General features: G+C 42.4%; 2 protein-coding genes across 7 annotated transcripts in view; one reads left to right on the forward strand and one right to left on the reverse strand.

The window, feature by feature from the left end:
- The window catches only part of PPFIBP1 (PPFIA binding protein 1), a 178,911-nt gene that overhangs the window by 74,463 nt on the left and 79,901 nt on the right, over window positions 1-24,547 (reverse strand). The gene's annotated exons all lie outside the window — the stretch shown is intronic.
- Window positions 21,813-23,357, forward strand: C7H12orf71 (chromosome 7 C12orf71 homolog). Its single transcript, XM_046011805.1, has 2 exons — window positions 21,813-22,457; window positions 23,043-23,357. Exons 1-2 carry the CDS (start codon window positions 21,813-21,815, stop codon window positions 23,355-23,357), a joined length of 960 nt encoding a protein of 319 aa, XP_045867761.1.

The raw sequence follows: 24,547 nt of genomic DNA on the forward strand, positions 1-24,547 counted from the left end.
CCACCTTTATTGATCTTATCCCAGTCTTTTAAACAACTACTGCCTCTTTCCTTTCTATCTTCAATCTCTTCTATTCACCTATTCCCTTGTGCTCAGCCAATAAAATGTTGAGAATCTTCTGGACCTAAAAATCCTAACCAAAACCAAGATGTAAAAAATTCCCAAATCCTTCCCTCTGCTCTTCATAAGTTACAGACCTAGCTCTGACTCTTCATGATCACATCCCTGAAATGAATGGTCCCTACCTACTGCTTCACCCTCTCCCCATTCCAGTTTGGCTGCCGTCTACTCATCTCATAATTTTTTAAAAGATCCCCCAGGCAGTAAAAGCAAAATTAAACCAGTGGGACTACATCAAACCAAAAAGCTCCCACACAGGAAAGGTAACCTAGAGAAGAGGAGAAAATATTTGCAAATCGGGGCACCTGGGTGGCTCAGTGGGTTAAGCCTCTGCCTTCGGCTCAGATCATGATCCCAGGGTCCTGGGATCAAGCCCCGCATCGGGCTTGCTGCTCAGCAGGGAGCCTGCTTCCCCCCCTCTCTCTGCCTGCCTCTCTGCCTACTAGTGACCTCTCTTTCTCTCTCTCTGTCAAATAAATAATATCTTTAAAAAATTTAAAAAAGGGGCACCTGGGTGGCTCAGTAGGTTAAAGCCTCTGCTCCGCGGGGAGCCTGCTTCCTCCTCTCTCTCTCCCTGCCTCTCTGCCTAGTTGTGATTTCTTTCTGTCAAATAAATAAAATATTTAAAAAATAATTTAAAAAAATATTCGCAAATCATGTATCTGATAAGAGGTTAATATCCAAAATACATAAAGTCATACAGCTGAATAGCAAAAAGAAAAAAAAATCTGATTTTAGAAATGGCCAAAAATTTTTCCAGAGAAGACATACAGATGGCCAACAGGTACATGAAAAGCAGCTCAACATCCCTGATCATCAAGGAAATGCAAATCAAAACCACAAAGAGATACCACCTTATACCTGTCAGAATAGAGTCAAAAAGACAAGAAATAACCAATTCTGACAAGAATGTAGAGAAAAAAGGAACCCTCATGTGCCTTTGCTATGAATGTAAATTAGCGCCGCCACTATGGAAAACAGTAGGGAGGGTCCTAAAAAAATGAAAAACAACTGTATATGATCCCGCAACCCCATTTCTGTGTATCTATCCAAAGAAACTGAAACTATTAACTCAAAAATACACACACACACACACACACACACACACACCCATATTCACTGCAGCATTATTTGCAATGGCCAAGACAGGGAAACTACCTAAGTGTCCGTTAATAGGTCAATGGCTAAAGAAAGCACGGTGTATCTTTACCTTGAGGGTATCATGCTAAGTGAATTAAGTCAGACAGAGAAAGACAAATATCATATGATCTCACTTATACGTGAGATCCCCCTGAAAACAAAACAAAACAAAACAAAAACCAAGCTCATAAATATAGAGAACAGACTGGTGGTTGCCAGAGGCAAGGAGTTGAGGGGTGTCGAAATGGGTCAAAAGGTACAAACTTCCAGTTACAAAATGAGTAAGTCATGGAAATGCAATGGCCAGCATGATGACTATAGTTAATAATACTGTATTGCATACTGGAAAGTTGCTAAAAGATGATCATTTCACAATACATACAAATACTGAACTATCATGTTGTATACCTCAAACTAATATAATGTTGTGATCAGTTATACCTCAGTAAAAAATTAAAAAGGCTGAAAACAAAGACAGAAAAATTACCTTTTATCAGAGTATAAGTGAGATTCCGTAGAATATGGGTACAATGCAACTAAACTGAGGGGATTAAAAAAAAAAACAAAAACCAAACACCATCCCTGGTGGTCTTATTTATTTCATGAAATGAAAGAATCCTACTGCTGTCAAAGGTGACAGAAGTCCCATGTCCTCCCTTAATTTCCACCACGAGGGCACAGGCCTGGGATCTTTTCAGTGTAAAGCAAGAGCTCTTCGAATTTGCAGTTTAGAAAATGATTTGCCAAGATGTGTGTGATGTGCCTTGTGTGTGGGCCTCCTGTATTTTAAAGATCCAATAAATAGTGCATATGTAACTAGGATTTTGCCCCTGGCAGGTATCCGCTGAGAACCTCTTGTGTATGCCCCTTCTGCTGACCTGATTTTTATGAAGAGCTTAGCACCCTTCACTGGTTCCATAAATATTTTCTCATGACAGACCCCCACCCCAGGAAAAAATCTCCCACCTTACACATTATGCTTAAAAACCATGGAAATGAGAGTACAAAAAGGGAAGGAAAAATGAAAAGGAGGGAGGAAAGAGGAAAATAGGGAAGAAAAAGAATGGGGGCACCTGGGTGGCTCAGTGGGTTAAAGCCTCTCCCTTCAGCTCAGGTCATAATCCCAGGGTCCTGGGATCGAGCCTCACATTGGGCTCTCTGCTCGGCAGGGAGCCTGCTTCCCCCTCTCTCTCTCTACCTGTCCCTCTGCCTACTTGTGATCTCTGTCAAATAAACAAATAAAATCTTTAAAAGAAAAAAAGAAAAGAAAAAGGAGAATGGAAAGCAGAAAATAACTTATTAAATGCTTGCCCAACTGCGACAACTGGAACATTAGTGGCTGAGGACTCTGACGGGAAAAAGAGAGAAGCTCGCTAATAGCTAATGCAGAATCAATCACTGACATGACCCCAGACTCTGATTTGTACAGGACTGTCACCGTTCAGGAGTTTCCTGAGTTTTTCTTGACTTGCTGGGGGCCCCAGAGTGTAGTCAAGAAGCTAAAGGAGGTTAGGAAGTAGATGCCAGGGATAAATCTCTGTGAAAATAACTTACGAGGGAATAGAAAGAGAAATGAAACCCCGGTGGCCGCTTGAAATGCCGTAGACCTGTGGAGTGAGGTTAGTCTATAAGCCAAAGTGGAAAACTAGCCCAGAGGACCGATGCCAAGGGCCAAAAGGACTACTACCTGGTACTACAGATCTCTAGGTGAAATATTTAAAACATCCTTGTCCCTGGAGAGAGTATTTTAGTCCACTGGGAAACTGGAATTCATGAGGCATCCCCTAGGCTTGTCTTCTCTGAAGAGGTCAAATGCCAGAACCGTCAGGTTGCCAGGCAGACGCTGGGAGGTTAGTGCTCCTCTCTGGGGCTTCTTGGGAGTCTCTGGGATTTCCTCCAAGGGGAGGCCAGGCATGGTGATCAGGAAGCAACTAACTATAGTCACAAAGAGGTTCTGGTTCTTGGCACTGGAATGATCCAAATCTAGGACTGCTTCTCAAGGCACATGGTTGCCTCTGGAAAGATGAGGTCCTAGGCCTTACTTTGCTTGGGTATGGCATTGGCTCCAGGCTCCATGAAGAAAAAGAAACCAGTCACAGACAAACTTCTAGATTAGAAATCAACGTTTCAAAAAGTCTAGCTGAGAGGGTTGATGTATTTACTGTTTTTTGTTCAGTTAAACACGTGGCCCATGGCATGAGGGTTGGGTAGCAAGAGGCAAAAAAACTTGTTTCAGCCAACAAACTCATCCCTCATGAGGATGGCAGAGAAAATAACTCTCATTCATTAAATCTCTCTTTTTTTTTTTTAAACACCAAGAGGTCAGGTGGAATAAAGACACGTATGTTTGTTCCAATTCCACATGAGAATTCCCTGAAGAGGTGCCTTTCTCAAAGAGACTTGTAAAAACACAGCAGCAATTCCCTAAGCTGACCAAGGACCTCCACCTGTGAGAAACTCCCAGTTCAGAAGTTATTCACTCTGGTGGGAGCACAGGAAGGAAAAAAGGACCATTGGCTATAGAAAGAAAAAAAGAGAGAACTGACCTCTTATCTCAGAGAAATACTTGTATTAGGATTTAGAAAAATTTTTGTAATTTTCTACTTCACCTTAGGGCACCTGAGTAGCTCAGTTGGTTAAGCATCCACCTCTTGATTTCGACCCAGGTCATGATCTCAGGGTCGTGAGATCAAGCCCCATGTCCCTATGTCGGGCTCCACACTCAGTGGGGATGCTGCTGAAGATTCCCTCTCCCTCTCCCTCTGCTGCCCCAATTCCACCACCCCTCTGCTTGCTCACTCTCTCTCTAAAATAAATTAGTCCTTTAAAAAAAAGTAATTTTTGATTTCGTCTTAATAGTGACGATTACTAGAGCCTTTCACATAGTCAGAAAGGACCTCTGACCTTGGTGGCTTCCATGCTACTACCGGCTTATAGAAGTATGGATACCAGTGATGCCATGCAGTATCCAACCAGCCCCAAACTGTTTCCTGCAGGAGAATATGGAGTTTTACCAACAGACTGCTGGTGTTTTAAAACAGACTGCAGGAACACAAGATCTACCTCATTTAGTAGAAAGGGGAGACAAGTTCCCATGCATCCTGGTCTCTTAAGCCAGGAGAAATGAAGTATGGGTTATGACTCAATGCCCAGAAGCCTAAGAAGGTATACAACAGTCACACTAACAAGACACGCTTGGGAACAGGTAACGGGGAAAATCTAAAAATACAGATGGGGTAAACAAACATGACAAGGGCTGGGTGCCTGCGGAGACAGGGGCCTGGCAGATGCCTTGATCTTCCAGAAACTGGGAAAGGCCCAGAGGAGAAAAGGAAGACATCCTTCAGCTCAAAAACCTCCATCTCTGAAGGAATCACTAGATAGTATCACAACGACTTGCCAGAAAATTCAGCTGCAAGCTCTCAGAATAAACAGTCGGTCCAAAGCACTGGAGAGCTGTGAGTGTCAAAATTACACAGCCAAACCAGGCTTATGTGGAAACTAAAAGATATGCAAAGATGGTGTAATTAAAACAGGCATCAAGGAAAAACACACTACGCATCAACGTGTTCTGTCTTAGATCCTCAGAAGGAATGGGTAGGACATTTTATAGGTCACGGAGTCTGGCAGAAAGGCAGTGGCTGAAGCCCCCTTGCTAAAGATGCCGCTGTCGTATTGGTTTTCCTTTACCTAACACTTCGATCCAGTGACTCATGAAATGAATGGAAGGGAGATCATCGTGTACTACAGAACCACCGCCATCCACATTAAGGCACTCTGCTGGACTGGAAAAAGAGGAACTAAAATTCAGCTGTTTACAGATTTCTTCTGGTGATTTATAGGAGATTCCACAATAAGTACAGCTAGATTTCTGAGGCCAATTTATAAGGAGGCTTAACTATCGGTGGTGTGATGGGTTGAAATGTGTCTCGCCAAAACTCCTATGTTGAACCCCTAACCCCCAGGACCACAGGACAAAACCTCATTCAGAGATAAGGTCTTTACAGAAATAATCAAGTTAAAATGGGATCATTAGATCAGGTCCTATTCCAAGAGGTCTAGTATTCCAATTTAAAAAAAAAGGGATATTTGAACACAGAGACATGCAGGGACAGAAGATGATATGAAAACATAAGAAGACGGCTGTCTACCAGCCAAGGAGAGAAGCTTGGAAAAGTGCCTTCCTTCACAGCCCTCAGGAGGCTCCAAGTTTGCCAACGCTTTGATTTTGGATTTTCAGCCTCCGGAACTGTGAGAGAATAGATTTCTGTTGTTCAAGCCATCTCGTTTATCTTACCGTGTTTGGCAGCCCTAGCAAACAATTATGGGGGGCTGAGGCCTAACAAGAGGAGCTGAGTGGTAAGAGCAACAGGTTGGCCAACTGCCAGGGATGAGATGACCCAGGATCACAAAGGCACAGGGCACCCTATGAGGTGGAGTTTAGAGCACGACCGGCCTGGAAAATCCAGCTGCAGCTCCACCTTGAAGAACGAGTCTTCTGAGCAACAATGGGCTGGCCACGTTCTAGTCTTTTCAGTGACAACAGTCATCAACTGCCTTTATGACCCAGAAACCAACATGATAAGCTAATTCGATTAGATACAACGTATTTGCAATTTCAATACCATAACAAATATTTAGAGAGCAATTATTTGCTCCCAGATTCAAATTTTATTCCTACCGAGAGCCCTGGCACTGACCTCTCTAGGAGAGAGCCCATCAATGTTTGAAAATGACAAGGTACTGAATATATGCGGTTGTCTTTCACGCTTTCCTTTACAGCCCTCCCCCGCCCCGATAATACTTAGGTACTTCCATAATTCTGAAAAACGCCAAGATTAAAAAAAAAAAAAATTCAACACCGAGTTTGAAAAAAAGAAACAAACTGCCCTCAAATCAAAGGCAAAATTATCATAATGATATTTATCCAGTGTTTGCTCAGAGAGAGATTTATGCTAGGATCCTGGCAGAGGACATGTGGATATCTAACATGTATATCAAAGCGATCTAGGTTTGATGAATCGTTCTGTGCCAACGATGAACTGCTTAATAAAATGTTCAGTTTAAATGTTTATGAGATGACTCACGCCTAGCAAGAAAGAGGTCCCCTCCCATTTCTTCTCCTGCCAGGTCTCAAATACTTCAAGTCATTTTCACAAGAGCAAACATGCCATATGGAAGAATGTTGTGCTTCTCCGGCTAGCAGACAGAGACATTCTAGATGGTAAATCACTCCTGATCTTCAACTATGAGACACAGCTATGAACAAGCACAGAGAGAGCCATGCCAGCTTGGGAAGACGCATACATGTTATCCTAGTCATGCAAAGAATAATTTCTATAGCTTTCCTGGTAAAAGCGTCCTCACATTTGCAATCATTACTATATCATAACGCTTTCAGGGATTTCCAGAAGATGTCCAGGACTCGGCTTCTAAATAGGACATACAGACCTATTTTAATTTGGAGGCAAACCAACTGACATCTTGAGTCAGGGTCACTGTTCTGGCTGTGCAGGTTGTGATCTGCACAGGGTGCCCTGCCCTAGCAAGTGGAGGCGGAAATCTGGTCTGTTTGGGCCCAGAGGCTATATCTGCCTGCAGGGCCACCATTTTCTAATTACAAAAAAGCTCTCTCAAGACTAGGGCCATATTCACCTTCTTCTCTGTGGATACCCTAGGGATATAGGTCCACAGTCACCTCAGCAAAGGGCAATGATTTTAAACATGTTTAGTTCAGGATGTGAAATAGTAGGACTGGAGTTTACAGAACAAGGAGGGTGTGACTCAAAATGAGACTAGAGATGTTGATGGGGGCCATTTTGACAATTTAAAGATTATCCTAATACAGAGAAAGGTCATTGAAGGGTCTCAGCCATAGGGGTGACCTGATGTGATCTGTGTTTCTAGAAAGTTCTCTCTGGCTCCCATGTAAACAATGAATCAGAAGGGAGCGAGAGAGAATGTGAAAGGTACAGGTGAGAGTTGGTTGACAGAAAAAGTGAACCCAATGGGGTGGACACACTAGGAGATGGAATCACCAAGACTTTGTGAATGACTGGACGCAGGGCTGAAAGTGAGAGAGAGAAGGAATGATGTCCAGGATGATTTCCAGCCTGGGCCATGAAAAACTGGGCGGACGATGAAGCCGTTAGCAAAGAGCACTGGAGGACAAGCAAGTCTGAGGGATCAAGCTTATGAGTTCCGTCTTAAGAGTCAAGACTTCCATAAGACAGTGGGCTACTATGTCTCCTAGTAAACACTGGTACTGAAGTATGATATATCATACTTACTTTTTTTTTTTAATAAAATCTGAAAAACACAATTTTAATCAGAGTTTAGAAGCACTCTGGCCATACTCAAAATATGACTATACTTCTCAAATTATTCTCCATGACTGCATTCTTGTCCCTATGTCTAGAGTATTTCTGGTTGGACCAGCTGCTCTGAGAGTAAATAAATCTCAAAAGAAACAGAAGAAAAGATAGCCTACCTGGTAGGAGTTCTAGGTCACAAAACACTGTGACTACCTTCCTGTCTGCCATCTTGCCCCCACAATGTGTTCCAATCCTCACCAATGAGTTGCTGATAGATTAAGTTACCAAATTCATTAAGAGCAGTGAGTTTCAGGGCATGGTCCCCAGAGGAAGCAGCATGAGCAGAACTTGGGAAGCTGTGAGAAATTAAAACTATCGGGCCCTACCCCAGACCTACTGATTCAGAAATTGTGAGGGTGGGACCCAGCACTCAGGGCTTTAACAAGCCCTCTGGGTGATTCTAATGCACACCCAAGTTTAGGAACCATGGATAACTATCAAAAATGTTTCCTTCACGACTGCTTCCTAATGTCCTGTTGAAATTTCCTCCCAAACTGCAGTCTCTGTCTACATAAAGCTCCTTCCCCAGGTGATGTCATTCCTCATTTGACTGCCACTCTATCTCCTTCAAGGTATCTGGACACCCAGCTTCATCTCCTCCAATCTGAATCCTGCCCATGTCATTGAGTCAACTGATGGTGGTCCTGCCCTCCCTCTCCGAGTTCCTTCATTCCATACTGGCTGCACCCCCAGAACACTGCCTTGTGCTGGGACCTACAGTACGTCCCCAACAGGGACCTGCCTTTTATTTGGAGTCACCAGTCTCTAATATACAGAGAAAACCTACTGAAAGTCCAGAAGCTGGTCTAAATCGGTGTGTCTTGAGGTGGAGTCTACTGGAAGGACAATGCAAGAGTACAGATACTGAGCCCCATTTCTAGTGTCTTAAACTAGAAATTTCTGGGCACAGGCTATGCATTTTCTTTTCTTTTTTTATTATGTTATGCTAATCACCATGGAGTACCTCATTAGTTTCCGATGTAGTGTTTCAGGATGTACTGCGCTACGCATTTTGAACACACACCAAAGTTTGCTCAGTCCTGCTGTAGAGGAACCGCTATCTTGAGAACTATAGACTTAAATTAACAGCTTCTAGAGCACAGGACACTGAACTAAATTGAAACAAAATGAGAAGAGCTTATTTGGTTCCTGACCCATGGTCCACTTCCTAAATGCATTCTGCAGATTTTTAGAGTTTTAAAGCAACATCACACTTGGTGCTTTCTGTATACTATCAGTGTGTCTTCCCCAGCCTACACGTACAGAATTTGCTTTTCAGACCTAATGAATTTTATATTTTATCTTTTTCAGACCAGATATCGGAGCTTTACATGGTCATTTAGAAGATACCCTTTTCACCTATTTCTCTTGGACTTACTCAACTCTAAATTGTGAATGTTTACATTAGCTTTGAGAAAATTTAAACAGGGAATTTTAGGTGCAAAAATAAAACACCAATATAGCTGCCAAATAGCAAATGAAATTATTTATAAATACTGACACATTGTCGCACAGCCAAAAATATTTCCTGGCTATAGTTATGAACATAAAACTTGCTTTCCCCCCCCCCCCAACCTACTGCCCCACAACGTCTTTCTCTCAAGTGGGTACATGAGCTCCACCCCAACCCCCACACATACCCTAAAAACGCCTGCAGACAGATCCACAGTCAAAATAGTTACTACAAAGCATGTTATATAAGAGGAGCAGAACTGCGTCCGGAGACAAGTGGTTTTTAATACCGCTGCAAGTAGCTATGAAACAGAAGGGAAAACAACAAGCTCTTTCCTAGAATTAGCATCCAGGGTCTTTCTCAAAACAATCTGTGCTCATGTTGATCTTGTCAAACACATGCAAATCTGTTTTTAAAAACTGCAGCACTGTCTAATTAAATTTTCACTCTTTCTAAACTTCGTCATGGAAGAACTGGCACATACACACACACATCTGAAATCTATGAGAAGTACTTGCCTTGGGTGGTTCTGATGTATGCTCTTCGCTTTTATTTTTTAAAAGTTGCCAAATTCTATTTCTGAGATTCATTTTAAGAGAGTAATTTTAATAGATGCTCATGAAAAGAACTTGCATGGTTCATTCTGCCTAGCAGGAAAATGTCTGTCTTTTTAATCGAGGTATAATTTATATACAGAAAAGTCACCCTTTTTAGGCATGCAATTGGATGATTTTTGATGAATGTACACAGTTGTGTGACCACGACCAAAACAGTGAACTGTGTTGCCCATCCAAGTTGCCACATGCAGCTACTGCGCCCTTGAAGAGTGGTTCCCCCCAAAATTAGAGATACTGTAGGTATAAAACACACACGAGACTTCAAAGACTTGGTTAAAAAAAGAAAAACGAAAGATCTTATTAATTTATAGTGAAATTATACTTTACATATAGTGGGTTAAATATTAACATAGTAAAATTAATTTTACCTGTTTCTTTTTCCTTTTTTGCTGTGCTCTTAGAAAATTAGAAGTTACTGTAGAAAATTAAAAGTTACTGACTTGCATTTGTGGCTCAAGGTACATTTTTATTAGAACGTGTTTCAGAGATTATTTCCAGTCCCCAAAGAGCTCCCTCTCCTCCCTTTGCAATAGATAATCATTTCTCCACTCCCAGCTCCTGGCAACCACTGATCTGATTTCTAACCCTGAAGTCTTTCTTTTGGTTGTCTCTAAAAAATATATCCTCTTCTTGTCTTCTATCTTCTAATTTTCCATAATCATCTTGTGTTATTCTAAAAATAGTCCTTTTTTAAGTTTAAAAGATCTGGAAATGCCTTGCCTGATCATTTCTTATAGTTTTCATTAACCAGTTCCAATGCTGATAGGACCACCACCAGTGCATTGTGGGTAACAAACTGCCTTCCAAAGGAGGCACACACAAGTGGTTCATAATTGAGTGGAGACCACTGTGCAAACACACAACAGATCTATTCAAAGATGCCAAGGGAGATCTGAGCCAGAGGTGGGGAACCTACTGTAGCTTAATTTTATTTAGCTTTAGGGAAGTAGAGAGAAAGCTTTATCTGTGCTAAGAAAAGGTTGGACAGACGTGTAAAAGCATTTACGGGTAGGAGAGGGAGCGAGGACAGGAAGCTCTGGCCCACGGGCATTGCCTGCAGTGGGAGCTCTGTGATGACTGATGATCATGGCAAGAGGCAGCAAGACATCCAAGCTACATCTCTCCCCAACCCTCACCCTAGCTAGGCTCACCTATTCCCAATCTGCTTTTCTTCTAATTCTCTTCTAATTAAAATGAAGTTAATCATTTTTTATAATAGGTATTTACATTTTCTGCTTCTATCCACATTTACTCTTTATTCATTCTCCAGTTATGACATACCATCTTTCTGATTTCCCAGAATTTAAGGAAAACACAATTTAAGGCCACCTCCTATGCAAATTTTCTCCCATCAGGTAAGTTTGGGAGTTGCATGCTAGTTTTTCTACCTCTGAACTCTTGGGGTCCTTCTGGATTATCAACCTTGAGCACATCTCCCTAGATTTCTATACCTCATTCCGACCATTCCCCGCCCCTCCCTTTGCAACACCCCAGAGAACCGGAACAAAATCTTTGCATTTCAAGCATTTTATTGCGAGTCCTTTAAGGAACCATAGTAAAATGCCAACTAGGCTCTGAAGTTTCTTATTTCCTCTGAGATAACTAAAAGCACCTGCAGAGTCTACATAATCCCCATCCTCCACCCCATAGACTTTTTGTGAAAAACTCTCTCCACCAATAGAACCATCTGTCCAATTCAGATTAATGGCAAAGCAAAAACTAAACGTGAAATGGATGGGATTCATTTCACCAGGTCTCTGCTTAGCCCCAAAAGGATACCTTCCAGGCATGTCCACCCTGACTGGAAAATGGACTAGAAATGGAAAGTCTCCAGTGCAGTGCCCACGTGAAACACTGAGAAAGGATGAGAACTGTGGCGGTCCCTTATGACCGTCAGAATCCTGGAGAGGCTCACAGACCAGGCACCAAGCTGGTGGACGGAGACGCTGCTTGACAACCACATGGCTCCACCTTTCTCCTGTGGCAACTCCAGCCCAGGGGAAGGAGATGGTCAGATAATCATACAAACACCAAATAATAAAAAATACAAAAGGTATTTTTCAAAATACTTCAACCTAGGCACTTGTGACCCAAAAGGGATTATTATTTTTAACCTATACTCTGGGGCAGTTAGTATTTGAATGACTAATCAAAAGCTCATGTAGGGGCGCCTGGGTGGCTCAGTCGGTTAAGCATCCAACTCTTGATTTTGGCTCAGGTCATGATCTCGGAGTCTTGAGATCGAGCCCCATGTTGGGCTCTGCACTGGGCGTGGAGCTTGTTTAGGAATCTCTCTAAGTGCACACATGATTCTGATACACAATCAGAGCTGGAAATAAGTCTATGCTTGAATTTCCTTCTGAAGATTTTATTTTAGAGAGAGAGCACACATGAGCAGTGAGGGTAGGCACAGAGCGGGAGGGAGAGGGACAAGTACACTCCTCGCTGAGCGAGTGGCACCAGACTTGGGGCCCAGTCTCTACAATCCTGAGATTATGACCTGAGCCAAAACCAAGACTTGGACACTTAATCAACTGTGTCACCCAGGCACCCCTATGTTTGCAAAAAAATTTTTTAAAGATTTTTATTTATTTGACAGAAAGATTATTAGTAGGCAGAGAGGCAGGCAGAGAGAGAGGGGGGAAGCAGGCTCCCTGCCGAGCAGAGAGCCGGATGTGGGGTTCCATCTCAGGACCCCGAGACCATGACCTGAACCAAAAAGGCAGCGGCTTAACCCATTGAGTCACCAGGCGCCCCCTATGTTTGAAATTTTAAAATAAAATAAAAACATTTTCTCCAGAGAAGCAGTGCCAATGAAACAGGAAGTAGTTTCACTTTCCTTAACTGTGAAATAAAAATAAACCATCTACCATGCATTCCACATATATAATCTCTAATCATTACCAAAACTCTACAAGAAAAGCATTATTATCTCTATTTTGTAGATGACACAGAGCCAAGTTAAAAATGGATTTGCTGTTGCTAGAAGTGACCTAGAATTTGACAGGTACTTAATTGGTAGGCACCTAGTTGTTAAATTAATAAAAACCGGAAGAATAGAGGGAGTATTTTATTTTTTTTTAATATTTTATTTATTTAACAGACAGAAATCACAACTAGGCAGAGACACAGGCAGAGAGAGAGAGGAGGAAGCAGGCTCCCTGCAGGGCAGAGAGCCCGATGTGGGGCTCGATCCCAGGACTCTGGGATCATGACCTGAGCCGAAGGCAGAGGCTTTAACCCACTGAGCCACCCAGGCGCCCCATAGAGGGAGTATTTTAACAGAGAGCTAGGAGAAGACTGTGGATTCCCCACATTTGGTGTTGTGTGAGGCACTACCAATCCTGGCCTAAAATAGGTATAAGCCCTGACATTAGGAGATAAAACAAGACAGGCTATATGCCTGTCTGGTAACTGCATAAATAATTCTCATTTAGTTCTCACTTAAATAAAGAAGCAACTGTCTCCATCATGCAAAAGTCTGGCCACGGGCCCCCCGGGGAATTAAAGCCAGCCCCAAACAAGATTAATATCAGCAATGTGTATAAGAAGGACTGTTGGAAGGACTGAATGACAGAACAAACACAGGCTGTTACGGTGCCTGCTATTTTTCAAAATACTTCAACCTAGGCACTTGTGACCCAAAAGGGATTATTATTTTTAACCTATACTCTGGGGCAGTTAGTATTTGAATGACTAATCAAAAGCTCATGTAGGGGCGCCTGGGTGGCTCAGTCGGTTAAGCATCCAACTCTTGATTTTGGCTCAGGTCATGATCTCGGAGTCTTGAGATCGAGCCCCATGTTGGGCTCTGCACTAGGCGTGGAGCTTGTTTAGGAATCTCTCTCCTTCTGCTCCTCCCCCAACGTGTCTACCTCTCTACCTGTCTTTTAAAGAAAAAGAAAAGAAGAAAAGAAAAGAAAGGAAAAAAAAGCTCATGTAAACAGAAAATCGAGTCAATTATCTGCTGAACACCAGAGGGTTGTTGCTCAGTATAATGGCAGCCACAAATGATTTTTCATCAATGAAATGGTGTTCACGGTGGCCTGTAAGTATTGTACAGATATATTCTGTTTATGCTGAAGTGGGAATAAGAACCTATCCAACCCAGCTGTCCAAACCTTTCAAAATGGTGCCCTTGCTGAAGACTGCCACCAGTCGTCTTTTTAGATGCTCTGGAAGAAATACTCTCACTTGATCCTGACAGAAAAGCCAAATCCTCATTCTAGGCTATTGTCCCATCTACCTCTAATGAAACGTTTTGTTCGGAGTGCTACTCAAATACACAAAAGGGCACAGCATTAAAGACCTTCTAGGGCAGCTCTGTCCAACAGAACTCTGCAGCAATGCGGGAAATGTTTGTCTGCCCTGTGATAAGCTAGCCACTAGGTACAGGCTGTCACGGAGCACTGGAAATTTGGCTGGTGTGACCGAAGAAACAAATTATTAATTTAATTTGAATTTGAACGGCCTCCTGTGCCCAGCAGCTACTCTCTCTGTCGGACAGCACAGTTGTGGAGCTTATGAAAGGCTGGGTGCAGATTTTGTGCCTGCTTGCTATTAAATGCTTGCACATGGGAGACCTACAGCTCTCATCTACTGCGATTGTCCACTAGCTGTATTAGCCCATGGTGTACAATCGGCTGAGGCTAGTTCTCAGCAGCCCACCTCCAGAGGGCCTCTGGACTCTGAAGGCAGATCTGGGTAATCTGAACTGCACCAGAAGTTAAGATTGGGATAAAAATACACAACTTGGGCAGCTGTCATGGAAATTAAATGAACAAGCCTGTGAAAGCCCCTAGCAGAGTATGTAGCATCAGTAAAGGCTTCATAACATTTAACTTTGCTTTACACCAAAACACCATTCTCCTTTAATGAGGTCCATGAGCTTTGATAAAATCTTGTCTATTTGGGAATAAACCTATAACTAGAGCATAGGAAACTGTACGGTGTCCTCTCCCCACCTCCCAAAAATAGACACTAAGTATTTCAGCTAGGAATTGGATTTGGAAGAAGGATGCCCTTGTCACAATAATTCTTATAAAACAAACAAGCCACAGGAATAAGGGAATTCCCATTTTCTAAAGAACATCTCTTATAGTCTACTTATACTGCCCCCCCCCAGCGTATGTGTGTATGTGTGTGTGTATACGTGTGTGTGCGGTAAAATACACACATCATAAAATTTACCATCTTAACCATGTTTTAGTGTACAGTTCAGTAGTGTTAAAATTAAATTCATATTTACATTGGTTTCTGTCTCCAAAAATATATTAACATATTAATTACATCTTTACATAATTACATCTTTACATATTAACATGTAAAGATGATAGTAAAAGATGTCTACAGTAAATAAACATCAAATTCAAGAGAGTGACCATGGGAGAAGTGGGGTAGGAAGGAAAAGGGAGGAATACAAAGGGCTTTAAGTTTTATCTAGAATGTTTTGTTTCTTTAAAAAAAAATTAGGGGTGCCTGGGTGGCTCAGTCCATTAAACATCTGCCTTTGGCTCAGGTCCTGGGATTAAGCCCCACGTTGGGCTCTCTGCTCAGCGAGGAGCCTGCTTCTCCCTCTCCCTCTGCCTCTCCCCCAGCTTGTGTTCTCTCTCTCTGTCTTTCAAATAAATAAAATTTTAAAATAAATTAAAAAATTAAACATGGCAAAATGTTAAGACTTGACCGAAGTGAGTTTTAAGTATGTGGGTGTTTCTTACATTATTTACTATATTTTTATGTATTCTCTTAAATTAAAAACGTTTATTTTTTACCATATTTTACACTTAGAAGTTGCAAACACAGTATCCACGCATTCTTCCACTCACTCCCCTAATATCAACATCTAGAGATCAGGAAATTAATTTCGATATAATACTATTATAAAACTACTAACTAAAATAAAGAACATGTTGAAATCACTCTACTTTTTCCATTACTTTCTTTTACCTATTCTTGGATCCTACCCAGAATCCCTCAGTACTTTTTTAAAAAAATGTATTTATTTACTTTGGAGTGGCGAGGGGCAGATGGAGAGAGAGAGAGAGAATCTCAGGCAGATTCCCCACTGAGTGCAGAGCCCACGGGTCTCCAGGTGGCTGGGCCTCACAACCTGAGATCAATACCTGAGCTGAAACCAAGAGTCAGACGCTTAACCAACTGTACCACTCAGATGCCTCCCTCAGTACATTTGTAGTTGTTATTATTTCTCCTCGGTGTTCTGTAATCTTTGACAGTTTTTCGGCCTTTCCTTGTCTTTTATGATCTTGATACTTTGGTCAGTTATTTCGTTGAATGGTTCACAACAGGGGTTTGTCTGACACTGTCTCATTCTCAAGCTGTGATTAGGCATTATGGGCAAGACTACCACAGAAATGATGCCGTGTCCCTAGTGTATCATATGACAATGTTTGTGATAATTTTTGTATTGTTAAAATAGTTCATAATTTCAAAAGATAAAAAATAAGCAGCTATATTAGACTGGGTTCTCCAGAGAAACAGGGCCAGTAGCAAATATATGTATATGTGTACACATACACACACACACACACACACACACACACACACACACAGGTTTATTATAAGGAATTGACTCATGCATTTATGGAGATTGAAAAGCCCCAAGATCTGCCATCTGAAAGCTGGGGAGCCAGTGGCATAGTTTCAGTCCAAGACCAGAGGCCTGAGAACACCAGGGGAACTGAGAGAATCAATTCCAGTCTGAATCCAAAGGCAGGGGAAGACCAATGTCCTCGCTCGAAGGCTGTCACAACAAATTCTTCCTTACTCAGTTTTTTGTTCTAGTCAGGACTTTAAAAGAGTATGTTGAAGACTACCCACACTGGGGAAAGCTATTTGCCTTTCCCAGTCTACCCATTCAGATGTTAGTCTCATCTAGAAACACCTCCATGAACAGCCCCAGAAAAATATTTAATCAAATATCTGGGTACCCTGTGGTTCAGCGAAGACAACACACAAAATTAACCTAACAGTAGCTTAACTTCCAAATTAAAAACTTCCTACATATTTAGGTTCCAAATCCCATCAAGCCAAGTGGATTTTAGGAAGTGTTCCAATTTTTAAAGTTACCATTATCACTAGCTTCCGGCCTAAAACATTGTAAATTCATGACATACTATCATTTAAAAAAAAATCTTAGGAGCGCCTGGGTGGCTCAGTCACTTAAGCATCTGCCATCGGCTCAGGTCATGATCCCAGAGTCCTGGGATCTAGCCCTGCGTTAGATTACCGGCTCAGTGAGAAGTCTGCTCTCACTCTCCCCCACCTTCCTTTGGCTCTCAAATAAATAAAATATTTTTTAAAAATTTAAAAAGTCAAAAAATCTCAGGAGGTTTTATTATGCATGATTTTACTTCAAGAGAAAAGGTGATGATGAGCCAGCTTATATTCAGATTAACTGTGATTTAAGAGAAGCTTGACCAACAAACCAAATTAAGGCCTTAAAGAAATAAACACAAGCTAGCAAGAACCAAAAATCCCTTATTTCTGATCTCTTATTCCAGGTGAAAGCTGAGTCATCTTTTAGAATGGACCACACTGCTCAGCATGGCATCCTAAAGAGTTTCTAGGTCATTGCTTCTTTAGAAATAAGATAGCGGAATGAAATCTATATATATCAAATGATGCCCTTTTTTTTCTGGGACAAAGTGAGTGGGAACGTGAATTTCAGAGACTTTCACTATTGGAGTTGTATATTCAAATGAAATGTATATATGTTTATGCACACATAGTGGACACTTGAATAACACGGCTTTGAACTTATACATGGATTTCTTTTCCCAATACAATGTAATAGCTCCTAAGGCTATTAGTATGTAAGTTTTGAGGAGTCAGAAGTATGTTCAGATTTGCAACTGTGGCTCAGTACCTTAACCCCTGTGTGGTTCAAGTGTCAACTGCACTTGTATATATAAATATGGAGAGAGAGAACAGTGTATAAATAAACAAACTTTCAAGTCTTTTCTGAGGCTTCCCCATTTGAAACTTTTTATCATCAGGATTGCTCTAAATGTTGGTGGTTTAGGCTGGGAAATAATTTTTTCCAACTTAAATGTTTATATTTAGTTCAAAGCGTTCCATTTCCATGGGTAACGGTACCACAGCTTTTCCCTCACCTTCACAGAAAGAAAGCTACTCACAAATGCTTTTCTAGGTTCCCAGTGCTCTGGGAGGCAGTCACAGGGATTTTTATAAAAAGCCAGAGCAGAGTGATTTAGGTCTCATTATGCCAAAGAGGAAGGTGGACACCCATTTTAAGTCTTTTGGCCCACCCCAAATGTGGACACCACTGTTCTGGGCCATTCTCACGTACCACACACCTTCTGCATGTCTCTTAGAACACACAGCTCCACTCAAATTGGCTTCTTTCAAGAAACAATGGAACATGGGTTTGCTTTTGGGCTGGGTCAACTCTCCTAGGGATCTTCTAGGGAAAAGGGAGGCTGTCAGCCCCTGAGAGACAAGAGCATGGAGAGGGTAGGAGTATGGGCTTTAGACCCAGACTTCCTATGTTTAAATTCAGGTTCTAGGGTTTATGACCTTGGAATGTCAGCAAGTTATATAACTGCTCATGCCTTTGTTCCTTCAACTGTAAAACAGAACAAATAACGATACTCAGCTGATTGGTTTGCTGTGAGGATCAGACACACGCACAGAAAGTGCCTGTGTGCCTATGACACACGCACAGGACCTGGCATGTAGTAAATGCTCAATAAATGCTAGGGAGACTGTAGGTCCTGATTCCATGCCCCAGTGGGATTAATCTAGGTCCCCAGTCACTCATGGGAGTTGTGATCACTTGCCAGCTATTGGGTAGAAGGTATGGTTTTTCCCCAACTCCATCACCTGAAACAGAGTTGTCTAAAGTCTTATTTAGCAGAACCTAAAATTTAAACCAGCACAATAGTCAAAAACCTGAGGCACAGCAGGCTTTAAATGTAATCTCGTTAGGGGCACTTGGGTGGGTTGAGCATCTGCCTTAGACCCAGCTGGTGATCTTGGGGGCCTGGTATTGAGCCCCCAGAGCCCCTGAGTCAGGTTCTCTGCTCAGCGGGAAGTCTGCTTCTCCCTCTGACCCTTCCCCTGCTCATGAGTGTGCACACAAGCTCTCTCTCACTCTCTAATAAATAAAATCTTTTTTAAAAATGTAATCTTGCTAAATGGAAATAAAGAAGAAAAATATTTGGAAAGGATCTTAAGTAATGGATAGATTCCAATGAGTTGAGGTTCTTTTAAGTCAGACTTGTATTTTTTGGCTTTTTTCTAGTGTGTGTGTGTTTAAATTCATGCCTCTTTTTTGATAAATATAAAAACCTTATGGTTTCTCTTAATGCTATTTAAAACTTGACATTTTTACAAAATGGACCAAAAGCAATGTTATTTTAAGAATATACTTGTTCAAACTACACATGGGCTTTATCTCTTAAGAAACTAAGTAGGTGCCCTAGTCCCTTCCTGGAAATCATTGAACTGACCAAAAAGCAGAATTGTACAGCCTCACAGTTTACACCAGACTGGTGCCATTAGAAAGCGAAGGGTTCACAACAGTGGTTAAGGGAAGAGCAGTCTGGGAAGTGGGAGGGCTTGGTGAACAGAAGGGATGTTGCTTTCAGTTCTAGAAGAACCAAGACACCTTATGTTACTGGAGGCACTTAACAGAACTGGACAAAGATTCAGTTAACAGAATTGGTGTAAAATGCAGGCTTAATCTTGCAATAAGACAAAGGCCTAGCTGGGAAACTCGAAGAAGAAAAGGGAGGTCCTCAGCACTGCATTCTTACAAATTTCTCTATATCCATCTTCACTTTCTTCCTTCCAGTTTCAGGGTATAACAGCTTGTCCCTCTAACCCTGCCATGAGTCCCACCCTTACCCTCTTCAAAAGCAGCAGCCAATCTCTTATAATTTGAAACTCTCCCCCCGTACTGATTCCTTGCCCCTTTTATATTTGGGGATTTGGTGCAGAAACTAACCTTGACTCAGCTTCCTCCTCTTACTTTCTTATTCAGATATTTCTAAAGTATAGTCTGTATTCACTGTTCTCACTTCCTTTCCTCTCATTCATTTCTCAACCCCACGCAAACCTACAGATTCCATTCTCATAGAAGTCCACCAATAACATCCATGCTGCCAAGTCCATTGTAAGTTTTGTTTTAATCGTGCCAAGTATTTCAATATATTTTGAATTGCCTGGAAGACTGCCTTATAAATGAATACCACTATCCTGAGTACAGTCTTACAAGATAAAAGTCCAAGCTCCCTAACAGGAGTGGAAACCCTTTCATAATCTCCCTGATCCCAGTTTACCTCATCAAGCTTGATCTCCCCACACAATCAGATGTTTTTCACCGGGGTGTCCTTGCTCAAGCTGTCCCCTCTGTTGGAAAGGCCCTCTCCCCCAACCCTTCTATCACCTTTTTAAGAGAGAGAGAGAAAGAGCACAAGCAGGGGGAGAGGGGAGAGGGAGAGAGAGAATCTTAAGCAGGCTCCACACTCAGCACAGAGCCCTACACAGGGCTTGATCTCACAACCTGAGCCAAAAATCAAGACAGTCAGATGCTTAACCAAATGAGCCACCCAGATGTTTCCTCCTGAGCCTTTTTACTTCACTAATTTCTACTTCCTCATAAATTCTCAGATCAGATGTAATCTCCTCCAGGAGGCCTTTCCTGATATCCCCACCCCAATCTCACCCTGGCTGCCTGAGGAACCTCCTTTCGTTCTCCTACATTATTTTTTAAGTCCTATTATTGCACTTACCGTTCTGTCCTATAACAGGCTGTTTATGTCTGTCTCACCAAATAGGCTCTACACTCCCTTAAGGCAGGAGCCATCTTCCACACCCACGTGACAGGAGAGAAGGGACCGCCATGGCATTTGCTTTTCCGCCCTCAAGGGGGATCCTCTTCAGACCCAGACGGGATGAGCACAGAATAGGGGGAAGCAAGGGGATAGCTCTTGTGGTTTTCAGTCCTTTTTTTTTCTCTTCCCATATTTCTGACTCCAACTTGGGTCCTTGTGTTGCCATAGTAACCAACAGTCACAGAACACAGACCTCTGGCAGTTGGACTTCTAGTCACTGCAAGTCAGGATCTGAAGGATTTCTAACATCCCCAGTTTATGGCCCAGGAGCTGGCAGCGCCTTTTTCATGTGGGCAGCCGCCAGAGTAGGGCGTGACTCTGTGTGTGTGTGTGTGTGTGTGTGTGTGTGTGTGTGTGTGTATTTCTTCCACCTCCACACACCTACTGGGGCACCACAGAAAAAGCTACACTAAAAAATGCCAACAGATGGTGGGAGGATGGGCATCTAAATGGCTATAACCTTTCTGGAAAGCAATTTGATATCAACTCCAATTTATCTGTGATCTTTGATCCATCAAAGCCACACATATATAGAGAGAGGGAGACACAAGGATTTATTGATAAGGGGGTTTACTGAAGACTTATTAAAACAGTAACAACCACTTAATGGTCATCAATCTGAAAGTCATTAAAAATAACAAAATAGCCATACACAGGTTTACTGTAGGGTATGCCATAAAAGAGAGTGCTCTCCAACAGCTGATGTGACACCCACACATATGCAGGTGTGTGTATGTATATGTACAAATATATGGGTACACACATATGTACATATAAAGAAAAAGAAAAGGAAATCCACCAAAAATCTTTCCAGGGATGGTTATCTACACCTCTGGACAGTACGATCATAAGCGTATTTAATTTCATCTACATACTTTCCTGTATTTTTCAAATTTTGAACAATGATCATTTCTTTTGCAACACAAGTTGTTTCAACTGCAGCAAGACAGATGATAAGCAGTAGCAGGTGGAGAGGATTAGCCGAAAGGGTTGTCACACAAAGAAAGGCATTTTTTCAAGGGAGGGGGATGGCTTTTTTTGTCCTTCCTTAAAGAATACAAATATTGGATGAACTTCTACCAGAATGGCATAGTAACAAAGAGAAAAAGGAATGAATAACATTACCACTTAAATACCGTGACTTTCCTCTTCTCCCCAATCCCACCAAGGTTTTTCTTTCTTTTGAAGATTCCTGAGTTGAGGGAGACCTGAGAATGAATCCCTGAACTCCATGGCACACTCAACCTGCAGCAGCGACCCATCAGACAGCACAGACTGCAGCTCGCAATCAAACCTGAGCCTCTCTGTGGGTTATTTCCCCTCGGAGGACACCTTCTCCTACGAAAATACCATCTCCTGGGAAGACAAGTCTCCCAAGGGTCTTTCAATCCTTGTCCCTCCTATCCAAGGGACATGGAGGACAGAGAGTACAGGCAGACTCCTGAGGAGACAAGACCAGATTCGGGACGACCCAAAGCAGTTCTGCAAACTCAGCATCACCCTGGCCTGGGATGTTGATGTGGGCTCTAACAATTCAGGCTCCTTAGCTAGTTGGGACCTAACTGGAAGCAATCAGTGGATCAACAAGTACCCTGAAGAGAACAGACAACTGACTCTCAATAAACTGGACAGTCTTATTCAAAAGCTTGAGACATTTCTAGAAAATCAGAAAGATGATGAAGACAATGACTCTGCATTCCCTGGATCTGCCCAGGAGAAAGATTCCCAGTTGTTCTGCAGCTCTCCTCTAGACATAGCTCAGGTCAGTCATCAAGAACATGATACTTGTCAGGATTTGCCTCACACATGCCAGCATGAAGGCATCATCCAGTTTCCACAGATTCCACCAAGACTTCGGGAACATGAACTTGCTGAGGTGAGCAGAGAGATGCCTCACAGGCAAAAAGGAGATGGACCTGGCTGGTGGGTGGGGGGCAGTCTGAAATGATGTATGGAGCATTATTCCCTGCTCTGAACCAAGGTCAGCCTCCCTCAGTGTCTGACGTGGCAGAAGAGTGAGGGAGAAAGCAAGGAAAGGGTTCAGGGTGGAGCTGAAGGGAAAATACTGAGGAGCACTGAAGGAGAAGAGAGGATAGGAAAGTTAAGAAAAGTTATGATACTGCGCCCGCCCCATGTGCGTTGAAGTATTAAAATTTTGCATTTACAGTTGGATTTTTTTTTAAGACTTTTATTTATTTATTTGACAGACAGAGATCACAAGGAGGCAGAGAGAGAGGAGGAAGCAGGATCCCTGCTGAGCAGAGAGCCCAATGCGGGGCTTGATCCCAGGACCCTGGGATCATGACCTAAGCAGAAGGCAGAGGCTTTAACCCACTGAGCCACCCAGGCACCCCTACAGTTGGATTATTTTTGATAGAAGGATTTGAATTCTCTAAGTGGTAAATATTAGCCAGATTGTTATCCAGGATCTGCATATTTAACTCCTTCATTTTCTTGGCAGATGACAAGCCAGACAACTGCCAGCCAAATAACAAGCACTATAGAGACCTCCTCAGTCTCATCAGGTCAGCCAGAGGACGACGACACTCATTCCAGGACACCGACCCTCTCCTGTGTGAACTTCGGGTGGGTCTTCCGCTGGCTAAGGCAGCAAGTCCTCTCCTCACTTCTCAGGAGACCACACCGCAAGGACGCCACTAAGTGCCCTCATAAGTTGGCACGAAAGAAAAGACTCTCTCACAGAAGCAAGAGAATTCAACCTCAAGATTCCCTCGAGTTAGAACACCCTCTATCGCCAGATTTTTTAACCTTTTGATAGCCCCCATCCTACAATCCCCATGAGTTAACTGTTTCCTAATAAATATAACACATACTCTTATATTAGTCATGTCTTCCTCTTCCAGCCCACCATCTTGACTCAGGCTGAAAGTCTGTATGTTGTCTGGAAGTCTGAAATACATTCTCTGCGAATTTTAAGTAGTATTAGCCTTCCTAATTTGAAGGCATTCTTGCTCTCCTCCTCCTCCCTTCTTACTGTATTTTACTCTATTTTTATAGATTTACATCTTAATATTAACCCAAATGCCCATTTTCAGAAGGCAGTAGTATAACCCAACAGATTCCCAAGATGGTAGTGTGGTTTTGGTTGAACTTCTATAGCTCGAACAAGTGGCTGAGATACTGAGTCACTCGGGAAGCAGATTTCAGTTGGCAGCATCTCAGGAGTTCAGACGGTAGGTCCGACATTCCTGGGAGACCTGACTGGTTCTAGTGTGTGCTGCAGTGGCTAGAATAAGTGGCTCACTCGGGAGGAATGTGAGGATTGGGAATGCTACTTAACCACTCCAAGTTTAACCCTCCTCGTTCAGAAGATGGGGAAGATAATAATACGAACCTCACAGGATTGTTGGAGAACGAATGGGATAATGATAATTTCGTTGTTGCTGCTGCTATGGCTTCTCCAGAGGATCTCCCCAGAAAACCAGATCCAAGAGACATCCCAGAGGGAGAATTTCAGAGTAATTCACATTGAAGTATTTCCCCCACAGAAGCAATATTTACCCAAAGTTACAGGTTTCTGCAGATCTTGACTCAAGCAAGTCCTCTCCCAGTCCATTCCCCACGGTGTCTTCTGAAATTCCTTTACAAATGATAGTAAACTTCCCTCTAAATTTCAGCTTCTGTAAGGAAGACTGTACTCACCTCTCACCCTTTTGCCCTGACCTCTCCCTCTTACTGATATCAACTCCCCTCCCCAAGACCACTACCATCCTCCTTAACCACCCACAGGCTTGCCCAAGAGCCTTCCTTCAGCTTTTGACCTGCAGAGTTCAGGTGCCTAAAGCATCGGAGTCTTTGGTCTCAAATTCCTCCCTTTGCTCAACTTCAATTCCCTTTTCTCCTTTCTTCTTCTCTTTCTTTCTTCCTTCCACAAATATTTAGCACAAAGAAGTGCCAGGTACTCTTCTAATTTACAAAAACAGACAATCCTTGGGGCTCAGGTGG

The sequence above is a fragment of the Meles meles genome, chromosome 7 (assembly GCF_922984935.1).
Source record: "Meles meles chromosome 7, mMelMel3.1 paternal haplotype, whole genome shotgun sequence".
In the NCBI taxonomy this organism is placed as follows: Eukaryota; Metazoa; Chordata; class Mammalia; order Carnivora; family Mustelidae; genus Meles; species Meles meles.

Coding starts and splice junctions, on each gene's coding strand:
- C7H12orf71 (XM_046011805.1), top strand. CDS start 21,813: ATGGCACACTCAACCTGCAGCAGCGACCCATCAGACAGCACAGACTGC. Junction 22,458..23,042: donor GGGAACATGAACTTGCTGAG/GTGAGCAGAGAG, acceptor TTTTCTTGGCAG/ATGACAAGCCAGACAACTGC.